Source organism: Rhinolophus sinicus, chromosome 8 (genome assembly GCF_057876585.1).
Source record: "Rhinolophus sinicus isolate RSI-liver-muscle chromosome 8, RSI-T2T, whole genome shotgun sequence".
Classification (NCBI taxonomy): domain Eukaryota; kingdom Metazoa; phylum Chordata; class Mammalia; order Chiroptera; family Rhinolophidae; genus Rhinolophus; species Rhinolophus sinicus.
Genome location: NC_142508.1, coordinates 48,021,970 through 48,034,031, shown reverse-complemented (window position 1 = coordinate 48,034,031; position 12,062 = coordinate 48,021,970). Strand labels below are relative to the sequence as shown.

Here is a 12,062-nt window from a genome sequence, read left to right as displayed (position 1 = left end):
CCTGAGAACACAATTTCCAGTTTGACACTTGCATCAGGAGCCTTTGCTCCTTCTGCAAGTAACAGAGTTGTCTAAAAGGGAAACAGTGTGGCATCCATAGGGGCCCAGCAGTGACCTGGATTTGTGGCAAGGGTGTGAGAGAGGGATGTACTCCTCAGAGGGCCACCTGCTCTGCCTGAAAGTGGCCTCATACCAGTGAAATTCACAAGGTGCCTTCCTGTTTTTCAGGACATTTGTCTCACACCAGAGTTGCAAGGAACATGGGAACTCACCTATAGTGGATATTTTGGATGCAGACTGATGCTGAGAATAGGAAAATCAAGTCTTGAGGGTCACACAGATGATTGGAAGGGCAGCCAGGCCTAGAACCTGAGCTCCCCACTCCTAATGTGGTGTCCATCCCACAGCAGACACCCGGCTGCTTCATCAGTTTGCCCAGGGACATAAACCCAGCCCTCTCATGTCCTGGTCAACCGTGGGCATGAACTTTACATGGGCATGAACTTGACCACTCTGGTCTTCCTCGGCTCCTGGGCCCGTACCCAGGCACCTGTGGGATGAGTGAACGTAACGGGGAGAGAATGGTTTCTGCTCAGTGTCAACCTCCAGTTAGCTTTTTTATTTTTATTTTTTATTGTGATAAAATATACGCAATATAAAATTTCCTATTTTAACGACTTTGGAGTCCAGAGGAGCCAAGTACATTCATACTGTTGGACAACCATCACCACCATCCATCTCCAGAACTTTGTTCATTTTCCCCTGCTGAACCTCTGTACCCATTCATTAATAATTCCCCATTCCTGCCTCCCCCACAGTCCCTGGTAACTACTATTCTGCTTTCTGTCTCTGAATTTGACTACACGGAATCATACGGTACTTGTGCTATTGTGACTGGCTTGTTTCACATAGCGTAATGCCCTCCAGGTTCATGCATGTGGGAGCATGTGTTGCTTTCATTGACTTTGATCGACACATTTAAACTGTAATTTTGTTTGGGAGTATCCTAGCTTCATACTATATATGTGGGGATAATCCATATTATGGCATCTAAGTGACTATATTTTTGTGTGCATGTGTTACGTGTGTTAGTATATGAGTACATGTATGTATAGAGAGAGTCAAGATTTACCTCTACAAGTATATTAGTCTTCAAGCCCCATGATTTAAAATCTGTCCTCCCAACATGCGGGTACAAAAGCGGCACGCTGGTAGGGAGCGTGCTTTGAGTATTGGGAGCCGTCAGGTTCCATCCGGCTCCCTTGTGGAGCTCACTTCCTTGCCTCTTCTTGTCTCACAGGATTGGGCTATAGTTTGGACCTGACCCTAACCCAGACCTGATCAAAACAAACCCACAGCTCCCTGAAACATAAATGACCTTTTTAAAATTCCGGGTTCATGGAGTACCCCTCTCGCGATGGCCCAGACACCTCCGTCTATTGACTCGTGGGCATTCAACATGCAGCCACTGTTATCTATCACGTTCCCTGTGCCAGGCATTGTGCAGCAGTGCTGGGGATACAGAGATGGGGGGGCGACCCTGTGCCCAAGGACCCAAGAGTGTGACACAGGCGTGTGAATGCTGTCACACTGTGGGGGGAGGGCTGTCATCAAGGGACACACACTCATAAGGTATGGGGAGACTAACTCCCCATTCCGGACTCTGCCAGGGTAGGGATGGTAAGGACTCGGCTTCTCTACCTGCAGAATTACTGTCCCCTCCTCTGCCCCATGGGCACAAAATGCCATGAAAATGTAAGAGATGGTATTTATGGGGTGGTTCTACCCCTAACAGCAAACGAGGGCCTTGAGGCCTATGACGCCCTGACCAGGCTATTGGGACCACACTCCCTGCAGCTGTGTGTTTGCAGGCTTCCCGTTGTTAGCCTCTTTGTATAAGCAATGGTGGGAAGCTGGGCTGTGCGGACAAGGCGTTGGGGATGTTTGAGCCTCATGTACACCTCAGCCTCGATGTTAGCACTCCCTTTCTGCCCCCTGCGAGAAGCATGGAGGATTGAAGGGAATCCCTGCCTCATAATAGGGAGGCAGGTGGAGGGAGAGTTTCCTTCTCTAAGAGTAGAGTGCAAATTTGAGGGCCCAGCTATGGGGAGGCTGGGCCCTGGGCATTTCAGGACCCAGGTTAGCGCTCCCCCTTGTCAGCGGTGGGGCAGAAGCCACACCAAGCCTGCAACCCCGCCCTAAAGTCCCAGCACTTGCAGCCATTTGTCATCGTTGCAGAGCATTGCAACTTTATGCCTACGCATAAAAACTGGAGGGACTCGTCCCAGAGTTTGTTGCTGCTGCCGCTGCTGCTGCTGCTGTTAGAGCAGTTTTAATTAGCTGCAGGATTTTAATGATCTGAAATCAAGAAGAACCCCATCTCAGAAGTACAGCAGGAGCCGCACACACAGAAGAACTCGTCTGACAAAACAGATGGAGGTGGCATTCTCGGGGGACTGGGCTGTGTACTCCGTTTCAGCGAGGAGCACATGAGGTACTGAGGCCAGGAGGCTGAGGAGGGCAGCGGAGGTCAGCTCCAGCACCACCCCAGCGGGGGCAGGGCTGAGGTGCGACCGCTCTGCCACCAGGGTGAATGCTCGGTGCCGGATTCAAGGTGACGGCAGTGCCTGGCTCCATTCTCCTCAAGTTGCCATAGCAGCCTCTCTCCCGATGAGCAGCTTCTCCTGGAGCCCTCAGCCGGGAGGGAGGGACGTCATTGTTTGCTCCTGCCCTTGCGAAGAAGAGACTGACTGGACAGAGAACTTTCCCGGCCCAGGGTCCGCACACCGAATGGGTGCACCCATGGGCACGTGGCCGGACGTCTCCTGCTGCCTCCAGTGGGGTGTTGGGGTGGGTCCCCACAGCCAGAGAGGGTCCTCTGGGTGACGGGGGGAAGCGTCCAGGCCTTGGAGCAGCCGCAGCCAAGCGTGTCCTTGGAGCCGTCCGTTCGTCTGCCTGCCGGCCGGTCACCACTAGAGGTGCGTGTGTTTTGGCTGAATTCCCAAGTCCTTGCTTGTGCCCTGAAGTGAATTTCTGAAGAGACAAATTTTTTTAAATCAGATAAATAAGGAAATGGGAGGAATCCTTGGCCCTGCCCTATGTCCCAGGAGGTGTTTACAAGATTAATTGGATTTTAATTTTTCTTACAGTAAAAATTGGTGACGCTGTTCAGGTCTCAGGGAGAGAAGCAGCTGGGAGGAGTAGGAATTGTGATGAGGGCTGGACCTTCTGGAAACTAAATGGGCTGTTTATTTGTCTTGCTTTACCCCTCCCCACTCCACCCTCAGTTGTTTGAGTTTCCTTATTGTCTGTTGGTCTTGGAAGGGAGGCAGGGAGGAAAGGGAGGGGTTTCCACTTGTCATTGGAGCCGAGGGTGATACAGTGTGTGATGAGGATGCAACAGTCCCAGGTGGGAGCAGAGGCCTGTGGATGTGTTTATAGGGTCCCAGAGCAGCCCAGCCCCGCCTGTGACAGATTGTGGCATCCGCTCCCCAGGGAGAAGCTCGACCCCCAGGAGAAGGGGACAGCCTTTGGACCAGCATCTCCCCATTGCCTTGAAAATAACCTGTGGCTTTAAAGACAATCACCCTCAGGGGAACTATAAGGGATCAAATGTGCACACTATCTGGAGTGTCTGGTGGTGGGGTGGTGACCTCCCATCGACCCCCCACCTTTAAAGGAAAGAGGTTCTTATCAATTCTATAATGTTGGCCCCTCCTGGGGCATTGAAGACCCAGCCAGACTGTGAACTAGTTACCCAGGAGGGGAGGCATGCAAACCTTTTTATTCCTTTTGCTCAGAGAAGGGAGTTTTGCTCAGAGAAGGGAGTTAGTGGGTCAGATGGTCTCCAGTGAGAGCAGACACTGACAAGAGGGTCCCGGGGGGTGGGGGTGAGGCTGGGGTCTGATGCGTAGGGGCTGGGCAGGGGAAGCCATGCACGGCTCTAACTCCAGCTCCCTAGGCACGGAGAGGGTCCTTGTCTTCTCTCTGGGGCCTCTGAAAAGAGAAATTCGAATGGCTGTCACTCCTGCCACAGTGAAGGTGCAGGTCTTGGGGCTGTGTCCTCTTCCCCCCACCAGATTTGGGGGCAGCGATGTGGTCCTCATCCTGGCTTCCAGGAGCATGGGCTGCTGGAGCCTGGCTCCGTGTGGTGGGTTGGTTTGGACAAGTTCAAAAACACATGAGAAGGGGCTCATAGCTGCAGGACGGGGAAAGTCTGTACTGGCTCGAATGATGACGATGTGACAGACTGCAGAGAAGAAGGGACTGGCCAGCCCTTCTGGAGTCACTTCTGCAGTGCCAGCTACTGTACAGACGATGCGATGATGATCACGTGGGCATCTGAGTCCCCTTTTTGCATCAGAGTCTTTGGGCTGAGGCTGTGTGGCACGTTGTTAACTGTTTTACCAGGCAGCTACGGGGCCTACCCATAAACATGCTGTCCTTTCATCCCTTCTTCTTCTCTGTTTCCCTCTCTCCCTCCTTATGAAATGTCCTGATGTCAGAGGTCACCCTCGATCAGGTTGGCCTCCTGGCCTCGTGTCTGACTCAGGAGGCCAGCGTGGCTGCAGAAAGTGTGTCAACTCCATGACCAGCGTCATCAGGGCCTCGTGGCGATTTCCTTACAGCCGGGGTCTTGCTGGGGACCATCAGTGGTGTGCGTGTGTGGGTGCTGGAGCGTGTGTGTGCGTGAATGTCAGCGTATGTGCATTTGCTCCAGAAAGGCCTGAATTGACTCCCCTGCGCCCCATCTGTCGGTCCTGTCCCCACTGCCTCAGTGTGTATAACGTCATCCCCACGCTGTTGACTCTTCTCCTTGACTTCCTGGGACACCCAAGGGTTAAGCCAACTGCTAGGGGTGGGGAGCAGAGCGAGAGCAGGAGAGACTAGCTCCATCTCCCCCTCAGTGGCTCACCCTTCCCCTGGACCTCAGGCCTGGCACCCGTGCGTCCTGCACGCAGTAGCTGGGAGACCACAGGGCATTGGGCATCCTTTGGGCAGTGTTGAGAGTGTCCTTGTTCTTCGACAGAGTCTGGGGCCTGCGCTGGCCCCTAGGACAGCCCATCCAAGTCAACCACGGAGGGGGAGGCCATGGCCCCACACGAGGGCTTCAAGGTCTGAGCCATTGAGGACATGTGGCTGCCCATTTTCACCCACTGCAAGGGGGAAGCAGGAAGCAGCAGTCTTTCTCTGAGGTGGGGGCCACTGCAGTGAAAGAGGGGCCAGTCCCAGAGCCAGCTCCAAAAACAAAGCTGAGCCTGGATCAGCGCTACCTCCCAAACATGAAAGCCAGGAGGTCGTGGGAACCACCTGCTCAGCACGGCCCAGAGAGCCCAGCGTTCATGCGCGTTCCCCGTGTGTAGAGGCCTGGGGCAGGTTAATTAAAGTTAACTGAGTGAAAAAATAATTACAGAGACTGCAGAAGGGAGAAACACAAACCTGCAATTTAACACTCCTCCGCTTTCCCGAGAACAGTCCAGTCCTTGGGAATTTTTGTCTGGGCAGGGGAGGGAGGGGCTTCTCTTATTAGCACTTCCTGCCTCATGCCCCACAGGTTGGATGCAGAGGGACAATAGCTAGACTTCCTTCCCCAGTGCCTGGGTGCCAGGTCAGGATGGGTTCCCTGCACCTGTGGGAAACATCCCTGTGCCAAGCAGCTCATCTGGTTTGGGGCCCGACCAGCCTCCCACTTGTGGTCTCGGAGGCTGCTGAGAGCTGGCCACCTGGCTCAGCCTCCCTTAGGCACTGCCCTGTGCCAAGATGGGGGAAGCCAGGGCTCCTTGGGTAGAAAGAGGGTGCTGCCCTGGACCTGGGCTGGTAAGAACAGGTGAAAGTCAGAGGACAGAGTGACCCTCCTTTAAAAGGGAGGTCCTGGGATACCTGCCCACCTGTCATGGTCTCCTGTGTGGATCCCTCTTCAGCACGCATGCCACCCTACTTTGGGAACTGGCATCCTTCCTTCAGGCAGATGGCCTTGGGATGCCCCCATCTTGGACCTACAGCCTGACCCAACTGGGATCACAGGTTGATATTGGGGTATTTGGAATTTCTTCCCCTTCAGGAGGAACCAGGGTAAGGGCCAAGTCTCATGGGCAAGCTCTGGGTCTGCAATGGCCAGAGCAGTAGGTGCCCATCTGCAGAAACGTTGGTGCTAGTATCTGAGCCTAGGATCGGTCAGATGCAGATCTGACTGCCCTGCCACATGCCGGAGGCCCTCAGCATTGGGGACAACCATGATCTGGCCAGGGCTTCGGTTCCCACTAATGCGATTATCCAGTGGGGCCTTGACCCTGCCAGCCCGTCTATCAGTCTATCAGGGAGGGCCCGCTCTGGCTGGTGTCGGGGAGAGGCAGGCTTGGGGAGTCAGTCTGTCCCGGCCATCCTCTGGGCTTGGGAGGCTCCTTCTCAAAGCCTCCTGCTCTGTGGACACCCTTGTGGATACCCCAGCACCCCATAGAGGGGCCAGCGCAGAGGAAGATCCCAGGCCTTCTCTGCTCACCAGGCCAGTGGCAAGTAACAAGGACCTGGTTTCTTGCCTGTACCTAGAACCTACAGTGGGTGCTTGTTTAGAGGCTCAGAGAGCCTGGGCAGTGCAGGGAGAGTAGCTCCCCCAGGCAGAGGCCAGAGTGTTCTCTCTCCATGGTTTTTTCCGGGAGTGCCAATACAGGAGACCCTGGGGGGAAGCTGGTATCCCAGCGACAGGTGGTAACTGGGCTTCCCTCAGCTTCCTTGGGCGTGAAACGGTGGAAGGTACATACCTGAGTCAGTTCCAAAAGATGGAGGGATCAAGGGAATCACACTCGGTCCCGTGCAGTGACTGGTGCTTCAGCCCGCCGGCAGGCCCTGTGCCTCAGTGATGGACCATCTTTCTCCCCCTCTGCCCTGTAGACTGTGGCCTGATGGATGCCTGGTGTGGACGATGAGGGAAGAATTCGCCTCCCACACCCAGCAGGTGACCCTGGAGCAAGGCCCAGATGACCTTGCGTGTTGGAACGATGCGGCTGGCCTGCATGTTCTCATCCATCCTGCTGTTCGGAGCCGCAGGCCTCCTCCTCTTCATCAGTCTGCAGGACCCCACGGAGCTCATCCCCCAGCAGGTGCCAGGTGAGCCCTCACGCTCGGCCCCGCCACCTGCCTGCCCCAGCTTTCCCACCCAAGGTGCCAGCCTCCATAGCTGCCCTGGTGCCAAGTCTGGGCCGAGACCCCCGGCAGGCAGAGGAGGGGTCTGGCCACCTCCTGGGGGGTATCAGCCTCTTTTAGAAACACTGTGTCTGATGTCAGACCACTCGTCTTAGGGTTCTGGCCTCTGACCTCTGACCTCTGGCCTCTGGCCTCTAGCCTGTGCACTCCTTTTGGAAATGATGGCAAGCTGCTCATCTTTCAGCTGGTTGTTGCTTTTGATGAAACTCAGATTTAAGGAGGATTCTGCCACCTCTTGGGCCTCTTCCACTTGATATGGGACATCAGAGGGTGAATGATTTCTCCTTGAGTTCCCCTAAGTGGAACTCCGTCTCTGCCCAGCGCTGCAGACCCCTCGCGTCCAGCCCCTCCAGCCTGGGCAGAGGGGGTTGGGGCATGTCTTGGCTTTGTGAGGCTGAGACTACTTCTGCTGGAGCCCCACCTGCTGCCTCCTAGCCTACCTGTCCCTGGTGACCTACTGGAGGGTCAACCCTCCCTGACTGGCCGAGGTCTGCTGGGGACAGGAGAATGGCAGAGAGGAGAGAGCAGGAAGCATGGTTCTGGAGCCTCAGGCAGATGGGAAGTGGAGAGGGGCGCTCGGACTAGGTGCCTGCTCCCGGGACACAGCTCCTGCCCCCGAGAGCACAGCAGGGTTGGAGGGTGGCAGGCACAGGGCCAAGGCCAGGGCTCACTCTGCTTTGCAGTGAAAGAAAAGCACTGCTGCCAGACCTGAGGACCAGCGTCTCTCAACAGTGGTCCTGGGGGCCTTGTTGGGGGAGGTTCCATGAAGACACCACGTGCTCCAGGACATGGCCAATGTGAAGCATGAGTGGAGGCTGGGGGCTTAGGTAGGGGGTTCCTGCACCTTCCCTGCCAGCAGCACATAGCACAAGAGGGCAGAGCATGGCCTGGGGGCAACTGGCCCTGGGAGAGGAGAGGGGCACAGGGTCCTCAGGTGTGCAGCCTCCCCTCAGCACTGACCGGCTTGCACTCTCAAAGTAGAGTGTGGGTGTGTAGGCAATAGATGGGAAGGCAGACGGAGCATGAGGAGCCCAGAACTAGGGCCCCAGGCCTGGCAGCTGCTACCAGAGGCCCTGTTGGGGGGGCTAATGAGTTGCTTCTTTAATCACAGAGAGTCAGTGAGAGGCAGCCTTGGGCCCCAGGAGACAGCAGCCAGTCGTTGGTGCTGACTCATGCCTGGGCCGGACCTTCACAGACCGTGGCTGTCACAAGTGCGTCTGGCTATTCCCGGCTTCTGAGGAAGCAAGGACGAGGGACCAAACTGGCTCCTCTGTGGGGACTTGACAGCCTCATGTGAGCCCTAGACTGGCCAGTGACACTGTCAGCAGAGTCGGGCCCTCCAAGGCAGTGTCGTAAGGACATACTGAAAATTGGCCTCGCCATTGTGTGTTATATGTGCAGAAGCAAGCTCCTGAAAGAGGGCCCTCAATCACAGCTTGGGGTAAACAGCACCCATGTATCTTTGGTGCGTATCTTGGTGTGTGTGTGTGGTTGGGGCACACGCGTGGGCAGAGGGTCCTTGCGGCCAGTGTCTGCGTTCTGTGGAACGAGCCTGAGAGAGAAGGTGTGAATGAGTGTGCCTATGACGTCCAGCTGGGAATACAGTCCAGCAGGTGCTGTATTCCTAGGTGGGGTTGTGTCTGGTGGCCACGGTACATGCCCTGCTGTGCTGCAGCCAGCTGGCAAAGCAGAGCCCTTGATCTTCATGTCTTCTGTGGGCAGTGGATTCTTGGCCCTCATGCCAGCCAGCATGGCCCTGCACAGCTGCCCCAGTGCACGCACATGTGAGATTTCTTGGATGAAGTGGTGAGCAGGGAAGGGAGCATGGAGCCTCGGGCTGGCAGGGCCTGTAGGATGGAAGGAAGCTGAAGCCAGCGTCACCTGCCACCATGGACCGCTTGGGCCTGGTGGATGTAGGCAAGAAGCACACTTGGGCTTGCGCCGTGTTCTTCTGGCTGGCCATGGATCTTGACCACCCTCGCCATGTGCCAGGTGAGGGCAACCTTAACACTCTATGTAAATCACATCAAACAGAGTCATAAAACTTTAAATAATGCTTATGTTACTTTCCCTGAGCAAAGTGTTCCTGACACAGACTGTTTGTGTTGATTTGTTACTATTCATTTATTCTTTCCCTGTACTTCTCACAGCAGCCTAATTGTGATTCGGTACCAAGAAAGCAATATCAAAGTAATTTTCCACAACATTAGTTACAATTTTCTTCTGATCTTTCAAGTGAAACAATCCCATCCTGTTGGCTTCTCTGAGCATATAAACCTTGATTACATTTATCTGTTGGAAACCAGTACTTACAAAGTGTACGTATCCAGTTGCATGAGTGGGTGGCCCCAAAGGCCCCAGACACAAGTCTTCTCCCTGTGGATTTCTGCCCATGGGAGGTGCAGACGCAACAGGTTGCCCTGCCATCTGGATCAGGCATGGCCACTGGGGGGACCCATCTACAGAGAAAATTCCACATGGTCTCTGTTTTTTCACAGCAGCAGAAGGTTCTCTGGGAACAGAGTCACTAAGATCTGCTGTTGGTGGCACTGACCAAAGTGGGAGCGGGGCGGGGGTGACAGGTGAAGATTTGGAAACAAGCTTGAGAAGGTGGGCTATTAGTTGCTTGTGGTTGCTGTGTCATTCAGCTTTCTCTCAGGCAGCTACCAGGTGTTAACAGCACCTGAACTTCTCAGCGTACTTCACCTGGCTCTGTATTAGATGTAATCTCGTGGGGTTGCCAACTCTTGTAAATCAAGCCATATTTTCATAAACATTTGCATGTTTAAATCAAACCTTTTGAAACATGAATCACTGCCAATTAACCTACCTTCATTCTAAGATTAGATTTTCTTGCGTATCAGTGAATTCACCTATCCACCTACTTTCCCGTCCCCCATATTGCCAGGTCCTGGGGCTTCGGGAACCTTACTTTTTGACCCAGGAGACTAGAATTGCCCCTTCCCTAAGAAGAAGACTGGGAGAGCATGCTAGAACCGGGAATGACACATCCTGACATGCGGGCACTGGGGAGGCAGAAGGTAGACTCCTCACCTGCGGCTGAGCAAACTGCATTTTTATGAGCTGCCTTTCTCTATGAACTTTTTATTATAGAGATTTTGAAACACAGACAGAAGGAGGTTAGAACAGTACAGTGAACCCCATGCACCTGTCACCCAGCACCCCCAACATGGTCAAGCTGGCCCCGTCCACAGCCCCATCCACTTCCCTCCTTCGATTTTGAAGCATAGATTAGATAGAATATCAATTCAGCCATAAATATTCCAATATATTCCTCAGTTTAAAAGATAAGAACTCTTTTTTAAAAATGTTCAACACTTTCTTAATATCACCAAATATCCAGCCACTGTTCACATGTCTCTTTGTCTCACAAATATTATAAATACCTTTATTTCCAGTTTATTGCATTCAGTATCTAGATAACGCCCACACATGCAGTTGGTGGGTGAGTCTTTAAATCTCTTCCATCTGTAAGGTTTCATCTCCAACTTCACTCTTGCTATTTATTGGAAGAAACTGGGTCACATGTCCTGTAGAGTTTCTCACAATTGAGGTTTTTGCTGATTGTGTCTGTGTGGTGTAGCTCAACGTTGTCTTCTGTTCTTTGTATTCCCGACAAATTAAGTAAATTAGCAGTTCGATCAGCTATAGGTTTGGTTTTTTTCTTCTTTCTTGGGCCAGAATTTACGTGTGGTCCCGTGTTCTTTCATCAGGAGGCATACATCTGCCGGGCTCTCTTCTGTGATGTCAGCCAGCCACCGTTGAGGACATTAGATCCATCCCTTCACCGGGGCCGCGCCAGGCGATGTTCTAATTTTATCATTCCTTCTTCTTTCTTTTAAGTGGGATGGATTTTGTTTTAATGGGGTGAAGCGAGTTGTTGTTAGTGACCCATGAAGCCAAAGTGAAAGGTGGATTGATTGGTTTGTTCATTGATTAAAAAAAAAAAAAAGTACGCAGTGCTGTGCAATCATCGATAACCGCTAATACCCTCTATATACTTCCAAAACATCAAATGGGAACCGCATACCGTTGAGTTATCATTTCCCTTTCTCTCCTTCACTGGGCCCTGGCAAACACTAACCTGGTTTCTGTCTACGTAGATTTGCCTACTCTGGATGTCCTGTAAATGGAGTCATACAATGTGGCCTTTTGTAGCTAGCTTCTGTCACTTATCATGTTTTCAAGAGTCATCCATGCGGTAGCCAGAATCACTTCTTGAAAAAAAAAAAAAAATGTGACTTTAGGATATAGATTCTGTTGCTAGCACACACTAAAGTTTGTGTTAATGTTTGGTTTTTGCAGAGTGAGTTTTCTGAAAGTGGGGCCACCTTACGTTTCATGGATATAACTCTGCTTTCCCAAAGCCATGGAATAGTAGGTGGCGGTGCTGGGGACGGGGGCTGGTCTGGGGTGTCGAGGCGGGAAGGCAGCCATGGTGATGGCAGAGGTCCCTGCAGAGGGGCCCCGAGTACGCACAAAGGGACTGGACAGCCCTGATGACACCTTGCTCCACAGCCAGCCCTCCCCAGGGCATTCCTTCCGGGGCACGAGGGCATCCAAGGATAGTAACCAACACCGATCAGGTATCTACCACATGCCAGGTCTTAATGCATGTAATTCTTGTAATCAGTGATTATTCCTATTACAGATGAGGTGCCAAGCTCTCCCTAGTGTGGATACACAGACAGCAACACTACTGACGGGAGCACACATTCTCAGGCACAATCACAAGCGCTTTACATGTATTCATTTAATGCTGTCAAAACCCCATGAATTACGCACTATGGCACCATCTGAGAGGCGAGACTGCTGAGGTAAGGGAGGTTCAGTGCCATGCC

General features: G+C 53.1%; 1 protein-coding gene across 2 annotated transcripts in view; it reads left to right on the top strand.

The window, feature by feature from the left end:
* Positions 1-12,062, top strand: part of CHST8 (carbohydrate sulfotransferase 8) — a 115,555-nt gene that overhangs the window by 49,253 nt on the left and 54,240 nt on the right. The window contains exons 1-2 of one of the 2 annotated variants that reach the window (XM_019742760.3): positions 2,304-2,978; positions 6,889-7,104. In XM_019742760.3, coding sequence (XP_019598319.3) covers positions 6,975-7,104 — 130 coding nt within the window. In that variant the 5' untranslated portion in view covers positions 2,304-2,978; positions 6,889-6,974. Of the gene's footprint in view, positions 1-2,303; positions 2,979-6,888; positions 7,105-12,062 lie in introns of those variants that run through there. The other variant, XM_019742759.3, reaches the window with a different exon arrangement.